Raw genomic sequence first — 9,101 nt, 5'->3', positions numbered from 1 at the left:
CACCCTCTACTTAACCTCTTACCACCCCCCTCCCCCCACCCCTTCCCCCTCCCCCGCCCCACATATCACCCCGCCAAACCCCAATCACAACCCCAACACCAATCCCAACCCCTCTCTCGTTCACTCTCGCTCTATCTCCCAATCCCTCCCCCCTCCGCCCCCACGACCACAATCCCAACGGCGCCCATCGGCCCACTTTCGGCCCACGAGCGACGAGCAGCAATATCGCGAGCGGACACTGTGTAACGAAGCATAATGGATCGGCGCTGGTGCCGTGGCTCACCGAACGGACCACCGATCGCCCGGACCCACGCGGCCCTTAATTGAGAGCGCGCGCATTAACGACGTAATTGCGCTGTCGCATTATTCGGTGAGGCCGCGATCTCGTTATCTGTGGGGCAGAGTGTAGGCGAGGTCACTTAATAAGTACTTAATAAGCCCGATAAATACCCCCATACCCGATACCATGAAAATGTCCATGGTTTTACGGTCCGTCCTCTAGCCACGCCAAACGATGCTGCATCGATAATCTTTTGCGGCTCGCGGATCGTTGCTGCAATGGCCTCTATGCCTATTCAATACGGACGATTTAATTGACTCGCTCGCTCTTATCTCCAGCTGCTATCTAATTTCAAGACGAATGGCCGCCCGACTTTTTCATCTGGGCTCGGACCCCGGTTTTATGGCTTTGTAATTTGCTATAATTATCGGCCGCTACGCAGATGACGACGTATTCGCTCGCTCGTTATCGATCACGTGCTATTTCAAGCATATTTCATTTAAGAGTTACGAACAATTTGAGCAGCTGGATATTGTTTTGGAGGTGGTACACCATTCTCTCTTCTTGTCTTTTCATTCCTTTATCCTTTTTCCTGCTTTTATTCTCGGCTCTTTTTTGTTTTTGATTGCTGTCCTCGTACACGAGCCCCTCGCAATGGGGGTTTTACGCTTTTGTTTGTGTTTTTGTTTTTGCAACGGGATTTCACCTGTAAGCACTGTGTCGGTGGTCAAAGGAATCGGCATCTTTTATTTATTTTTTTTTTCTTATTTTTTCGCAAATAAAAATTTGATTCTCTAAGTATGTGGCTGGTGAAACGGCGGCGTCCTATAATAAATACGGTTTATTATCTAAATTAATTGCCTCGCTCGACAGCGATCTTTGGCTCGATCAAAATAAAATTCTTCTGAATTTAATAACATTATCGCGTAAAATTTAAGTACTCTATCAAGATGTTACCTTTTTTTTTATCTTATCGATCTCCCTTCCGCAAATGGCCGATATTTAGTTTCGCACTTATAATTCGGAAAAATATTAATTGCAAATCGGAAAGGGCAATTGCATATCTTGTTGTAGTGCTTAAGTCTTAATTGTCGAATTTACTTTGGTTAACTAATGGTTGGGAAGAGACGTTAAGCCTCAAAGATTTTAAATACAAGGCAAACGACGCGTTCTTTACTGCTGCCATTGAACATATAGACATTCAATATTGGCTGTAATGACGATCGTAAATACTTTCTAGGCATTGTTTTTTTGCTTTTATTTATTTTTTTTTTTTCATCATCTTTTGTTTCCTCGAAGCCTTTTGCCGTTGCCGTCGGCTTGAAAGCAAGAATCTCCGTGGTGTTCGTTTCATATTATTATAGGCTTCGATTAATCAATGCAAAAATAATTTTTCAATTCGACATTTATATGATGATAATTATGTAATTTACTTGTGTATATCGACTTGATAATGATAATTCTCTCATTGACCAGATTTGCGTTATCTGTAATTTAATAGTGACGAAAATATGATTTTCACAAATTGCATGAAGTTGCGTTAGCCAAAAAAAAAAAAAAAAACAAAAATAACAATGAGTCGTGCCATCAGAAATAAATAATTAAATAGAAAAAAATATTCTGTAAGGTGCTCGACTAGCAACGAATTAACGCGAGCCAACGACGTTTCTGCAACTACCTTACTCTGCCATATTCGGAAAGTTGGTCGCTTTCGGAGTCGATTAACTAATTAATTACAACGTAATTATTAGAGTGTCGTCATACATTTACTTGATTCAAATGTTTTACTTTTTTTTTTTTTTTTTTTTTTTTTTTTTTTTTTTTTGTTCACTTGTGCCAAGACAAGATATGAAAATGATGAACCAAATATTTCGTGAAATATCATCAAAGTATACGACATTAATACAATTGCCCATTCCGCGGTGAACCTTCATATTGAATTCTTCGTAAACTTTGCGTTAAGTTTCTCTTGGAATACTTGGACAAGGTTGACACAAAGTTCAGGCAAATCTAAACTTGGAAAACTATGGTATGCGGAGCATAGCATCTCACGAGCTCCCACGACTTACACAAACACACAATCCACGCTATTCCTCCATGGTATACAATTGTAAACAAAGGCAGTAACGAGCAAACTTTTTAAAAATACTGTAAACGAAATGCGTCGTATTTGAGGAGATATTTGCCGAGGATGGCGTATCATATCTGGCTACACACCGCCAATAAACCAAAGTCAATTGGCTTTTTGAAACTCGTCTCGTGAATCACCGTCCGCACCGCCTTCACCTGTACTTCGAACTCGGAAATTTTCGCAAACGCGCGTTCTCATGGGCTTCTCCGGAGTTGATAAAGTAGTGCGAAGGAAGGAAGAGAGTCGTAGCAGCGGCATTGGCGAATAATCGTCAAGTTGAATGGCCTCGTGAACTTGATGGTAGAGACCATTTCTTCTTACAATTTCTTCTTATCTGAAATTACTCGCGAGGGATGCCCGAAGTACGCACCGATGAAGTGTAACGAGGATAGAGAATCGAGCATTGTTGCTCGAGCCAACTCCCAGCCAGTCTCGGCCTAATATACCGGGAGAAACGGCTTTTCCTTCGCACTGCCACGTCGCTCCACATGCTCGTCGCGCAAATGTGCGAGCCGGCGTATCGGCCCCGATCTCATGAGTTCGCATCAATTAAAGAGAAGCAACGGGCGCGAGAAAGTCGCGAGAACGCGAAACAATGAGCCGGAGGGAAAAAGGTGTAATAATCGGCTTTAATAATGTAGCTGGCGATGGCCTCGGCGAGGAGGAGGAGGAGAGTCGTACGGCACTCGCCAGCACCGACCGAGTACCACGCGCGAAATCGCCGAAAAGTAACGTCCGATCCCCCGGCGTCATTTTAAGTTGTCCAGCGCCCTGACAAACCATAATCCCATCGATCTCGAAACTTTTTATCGACTAGCATAACGGTAAGGTTTATTACCTCTTGGCCCATTAAAAGCACGTAAAAACGGCTCCTTTTCGAATCGCGTCCAAATCCACGTTAGCGCGAAAAGAGAGGGTGAGCGGGATGGAGAGGGGGTGGAGGATGACAAGGAGGAGATGGCCCCACGATCCTGCCGAGTTTATTATCTCGGCGAGGAAAAACGCTGGAGCGTCATCGAGCAAACTGGGGCGTTCACCTTACTTAAACAAAACGAGATATCGTTGTCGGCGATCTATGGAGAAAAAAAAAAACAAAACAAAAAAAGAAAAGAAATGAAAAGAAAAATGAAAAAAAGTGAAATTCCAGCGATTGCTGGGGGAAACGGAGCACAGCCAAGTGATAGACGGGGACAGGCCAGACAGAGAAACACAAAAAGCCCCGCCGTCTGAGGCAAGTCCTTGTGGCACGATGGCGCCCGCCGGTCCATTGTGATACTTGCACTCTCACTTATCTACTCCCCTCCCCCATCTCTATATATATATATATATATATCTCTATCTCTCTCTTTCTATCTATCTCTCTCTCTCTCTCTCTCTCTCACACACACACACACACACACACACAAAAGCAGCAGTAGCACCTATCATCCCACCACCCGGCCGTCTCTCTCGCTTTATCTATCCATCGCTCCTCTCTCCGATCGCGCAACTACTTGTCAATTAAATGAAATCAAGTCTCCTCGCACACACTTACGAACCATCACCATCGCGTCTAAATCGCTCGCTCTATCTCGGCTCTCGCGAGCACGTTTCCTTTCTCCTCGTCGACCCGCGGGGAGACCGGCAGCGCGAAGACGTCAACGAGTGAGAGGCTCGATTGGCCGGGTGAGAAAGTGCGTGCTCGTTTCTTTCCTGCCAGCCACTCGCCGCTTCATCCCGCCGCGGTCCCTCTTCACTCTGACCTCCGAGTTGGAATTCCCAAGGGCGGAGGGGGAAGGCGGTATCGCCGCGCTAATCCTTATCGAGCAATGGGCTGTCTGTCGCGCCTTGCACCCTGCGATCCCTTGTACGATCCCAGGGGGAGCTCTCGGCCGAGAAATGCGAGGCTCGGATAGCGCCTATCTCCAGCCCCGGATAGCAGCAACTGTCTTGGTAACTGTGTTGGTAATCGCCGGGAGCAGGGAAGAAGTTGAGCCAAGTACTTTTATGCGATATTGATGATGCGAGCTGCTGGACGATCCCCGGTTATACGTGTCGCTAGATAAATACGACCTCGACGTAGTCACCTGTAACTCGACGTCGGCACTACAAACGCGTTCGATTCACGCGGGGGCGCATTGACCACGGGTGCGCCAGTTGATCGGAGTCGACCATAGTTCTGCAGAATCTGGCGAATGAAACACGGGAGGATAAGAATCATGTGTAATTGTTGATAATTGAGTTGGTAAAAACGATTGCTCGGTTATTGGTTTGAACAGTGGAGTAAGTTGCGCCAAGGCATCGCTCGGTCGTTGCTTGTCCAAGTTCATTGAATGTCCGATCGCCAACTCTCAAACTCTCATAAGATCGTGAATTCGCGGTGGTTTCATTCACGAGAATGAACGAGCGCTAATCGATAAATATTGAAGTGCGTGAACTTCTAGCCGATTGTTATGTTATAAATAAACGTCGTCGTCTTGCCTTGTTTAACCTTCTATTCCTTTTTTTTTTTTTTTTTCATTCATTTTAATTTTTTTATCACCCTGGCTGTTATAATTTATTCCCCGCTACTAAAACCTTCATATTTGTTTTTAACGTAAGCATACTTAGAAGAAAAAAAAGCGAATAAAGAAAAGAAGAGAGAGAGAGTGACAGAGAGAGAGAGAGTGAGAGAGACGGACGGGGGGGGGGACAAAGTAAAAACAAAATTAACTCTTAATTAAGGATGATGAAGTTTTTCTGTTTCGAACCCATAAAGATGGCGAGATTTCACTGTAATGTATCTTCTTCTTTTTCAAGTAACTGTGCGTACTTACCGGATTGCTTAAGATCTAGATTAACTTTTGATTAATTAGTATACACGTTTTATGGGCTACTGCCGGCAAGCCTACTTGTGTCTTCGGGTGATTCGAGATGTTTATAAAAACATATTATGATAATAATATTTCCTTAATCAATCTTAAATAAGAGTCGTAAAATTGAAATCCATTTAAACCGAATCAAAAGTGCCTCTCTATGTGCACGCGTGTGTGTGTGTGAGAAAGAGAAGCCTCGTTGAATTAACTAGCTTTCAAAATTTCATAACCAGATATTTGTTAATATTCTCAGTATTGTCATTAGTAGGGTCTATACGATATTTGTCTCAGTGTTAAATTCTTATACAATTGTTATAATCAATATATAATTGCTTTATTTTTTTTACGTTTTATTGAATTTTATCGAATGCTCAAATCATTTCCAGCTTTATTCATTTATTCTTTTAGTTATTATTATTATTATTTATTTATTTATTTAATTATTTTGTTGTTGTTGTTGTTGTTGTTGTTGTTGTTGTTGTTGTTATTATTATTATTATTTATTTTGTTGTTGTTGTTGTTGTTATTCTTCTTCTTCTTATTATTATTATTATTACTATTATTCACGATGTAATGCAGTAATTTTGGAAAATGTTCTTAAAGAATAGATATCGCTCGATAATTCTATCAACAATATCTTAACATTTGAGTATTTTTTTAAATTGATTGTAATCTCAATATATACTTGACGGTAACAGATCGACGCGTGGGCAAACGAGTTTCTAAGCCATAAAGTATGAACTGATGCGTACGTGCGCGTGCGCGACTCCATGTGCATGCGTGTGGGTATACGTAGTACTTTTATAATGAAATAGAAATATTGTCTATTATATCGGCCTCCTTTTGGTTATGCGATGATTTTTTTTTAGAGGTAATATTTTATTTGAAATTGTAAAATATAATGACGATAAAAGAAAATTTAAAAAAAATAAAAAATAAAAAACAAGAAAAAGATGTAATGTAAAGGACGTATGAAAATGTTGCGAGAAGAAACTTTTGCCAACCCATTATTATTATTATACCGAAAGAAAGTATAATCAATGTTTTTCGAACAGTAGGAATAAGCTTAATAAAAAGATGAAATTAACGTGTACAGCATTATTAGAAATTTGCCTAATTATAATAGGATCGTAAATTGCAATTGATTTTGTTCAAACTTCAAATTGTAATTCAAAATTATCTTCCATAAAAATGTTATTTAAAGATATGAGTTTGTTGCATTTTCTTCTACGTATATAGCAGAATTATTATTCTGCATTGTTAAATCCATTGTTCAGCAATTTATTTTTATTAATATTCGGAATATAAAATACGTACTAACAATACAATTTCCATACTTCTTTAATGCTAATTACAATCGATAATTAAAATTGTGTCTTACTCAATTATCAAGGATTAAAAATAAAAACATAAAAGTCCCATAATTTATACTAAGGCCTTGTTTCTTCTCTCCTTTTTTGTTTCCATTAAAAAGGCAATAATAGCATGTTGATTAAAAATGACCATATTACTCGATTGATGGGATAAAATGGGCTTTGCATTTCCTGGTCGTAGCCACTAGATTTTAATTTTATTAAGCTTAATAAATCGTATTAATTAATTTGCCTTAAAATTAATTTAATAATTTTTTTTTCCTTTTTTTTGCATAAGCTATTTGAAAAATATTCAGGCACGGCAATTAATTGTTCTTAAGAGATAACAAATGCTCGTATCGTCATGTACATGAGAAGTAATGAATTTTGTGTTCATAGGATTGCGCAAGCGTTCGAAAAAAAAAAAAAAAAAAGAAAAAAAATTCCTTTTTATTGTTTATAATCGATTATCATAACATGTTTCGGTTAAATTTCAATCTTCGACTCTACTTGGAACGATAATATATTCCGTATAATCAGTTATTCGGATCATCATTATTCTCGTGATTGTTTGAAAGAAACGTCCATGAGCATTGTCTTATAGCCTGTATCGCCAAAACTTCGATCTTCGATGTTTTGACCTTACGATAAGCCAAACATTAAATTTTATCGCACAAACAAGCACTGTTAATCGCTCGCTCGGATAAATATAGAAGACATAATTTTACAGTATTCGCACACTCATATATACGAATCAACCGACACACACTACCGTGCAAATACAAATAATTATAGGCGCGCGTTCAAAAGCTCCCCAGATGGGCTTTCGATAAAAAGAAAAACATTATTAGAGTACTTCGACATCGTTACGATTTGTAAAAATGTTGTCCTTTGACACGAGAGACGACTTTATTAATTATTTACACGATATGTTTTATTTACAAACTATACAGCATCTATTATCGTCGAAAATATTGTCTATCTATTTTCCTTTACTTCCTTTACTTCTCTTCCTTACGTTTCATTAACTCTAGTCAATGAATTAGACCCCGACATTTATACTTTTATAAAAGATAGTCAAACGAGATACGAATTACAATTTCTTATACAATGCACAGTCGTTGTAATGGCAGACGGAGACTTCTAAAGCCAATGCTTTAATCGAGCAAGAAGCAGCCATTATATGAAAATTTTCATATTCGCTAATGTCGTACAACGATAATAACCATCCTGCGTACAATAAACAACGGATAAACAATTCCATATTTCAATCTTGTACAATGTCGTTGCTGCGGAGCAATTAGATGCCATTGGCATTTAAAATTACACAAAGTGTTTACATTTACTCTGTCAATAACATACGCTAATTGTTTCAATAGCTGGCAAATATTCTATAATGTCGGGCATTAGTCCCCTCCGCAATTACTCTCTTTAGGTTTATTAGCACTCCATTGATTATTGAGTCATCTAAATTGTGAAAACAATTGAAACGCCATTTATCTCACTCTATAGCATTAATTGCAGTGGAAAACATGCCAAAATCGTGTCACAGTTAAGTGATCGTGCCGCGTCTCAAGAATCATTCGCGAAATAATTGAATGGTCCCGAAAGTGATTTTGTGGGCATTGGTGAAGGCCGATTAAATAAAGTCCCTTTGGACGACGGAGATCCATCGGAGATTAGCGATGTACGCTTGTCTCACAAAGAATCACCAGGAGCGCCAATTCAATTACACAATAAAACCATTCATCCGGCAGTTCGAGTACCGGCTTTCCTTATCTTCTGATATTGGTGCCCCGAAAGACGTTTGACACTCCTGTTCAGTCGAGTATTTCGTCAACAATTCCACCGGAATCGACCATCAAAGCCAAACAACCGGACGTTCGCACCCGTTGCCGCGGGCACCGATCGCACGTTTATCTAAGAGCTTGTAATGGGATAGGAGGTGGGAGAGGAGGGAAAAAACTCGCGGGTCCAAAGTACCGTAAAGTTCAGCTTCCCGCGGAGCAACATTCACGAGTCACCGGGAAAACTCGAGTCGGCGCCATCGGGAGGCCGATGCAATTAGTCGTCGCGTGTGTAGAACTGTCGTGCCCCCGTAAGTCTAAAGTCCTCCTCGCGCGAACGAAGCGAAACGGACGTTCGGCCGTCGGCAGCCAGTGTGACACAAAGGTGCCCGACGTGTAAGTGTAAACGTCAACTAAGTGCCAACGTTGTCCGCAGGCCCGTGAGGAAGGAGGCCACCTCGTCGCCGTCCCCGAGCACATGGGAGAGCTTCGCTGGACGTAGCCGGTCGAGCCGGAAACCCGCCCGGAGCCATGGTTATAGTCGTCGATGCGGGCCAGGACGGGAGCCGCCCTCGCTCCCACGGCTCCTACTTTCAGGTGAACGCGCTCCTGGCGTCGCTGCTCCTTGGCTTGGCGCTGGCCTCGCGCCCCGGCACCTGGATGTGAGTACAGCCTCCGAGCCACACACCCCCCCCCCCCCCCACACACCCCGCCCCC

At 41.3% G+C, this 9,101-nt stretch overlaps 1 protein-coding gene across 1 annotated transcript in view; it reads left to right on the top strand.

The window, feature by feature from the left end:
- LOC105368807 (protein Wnt-5b) overlaps window positions 1–9,101 on the top strand; it is a 21,767-nt gene that overhangs the window by 951 nt on the left and 11,715 nt on the right. Inside the window, exon 2 of the mRNA XM_011507935.1 lies at window positions 8,821–9,046. Coding sequence (XP_011506237.1) covers window positions 8,916–9,046 — 131 coding nt within the window. The 5' untranslated portion in view covers window positions 8,821–8,915. The remainder of the gene's footprint in view (window positions 1–8,820; window positions 9,047–9,101) is intronic.

This window comes from Ceratosolen solmsi, unplaced genomic scaffold (assembly GCF_000503995.2).
Source record: "Ceratosolen solmsi marchali unplaced genomic scaffold, CerSol_1.0 scaffold1, whole genome shotgun sequence".
Classification (NCBI taxonomy): Eukaryota; Metazoa; Arthropoda; class Insecta; order Hymenoptera; family Agaonidae; genus Ceratosolen; species Ceratosolen solmsi.
The sequence above is the reverse complement of the archived record's forward strand: the minus strand, read 5'-3'. Positions and strand labels throughout refer to the sequence as shown.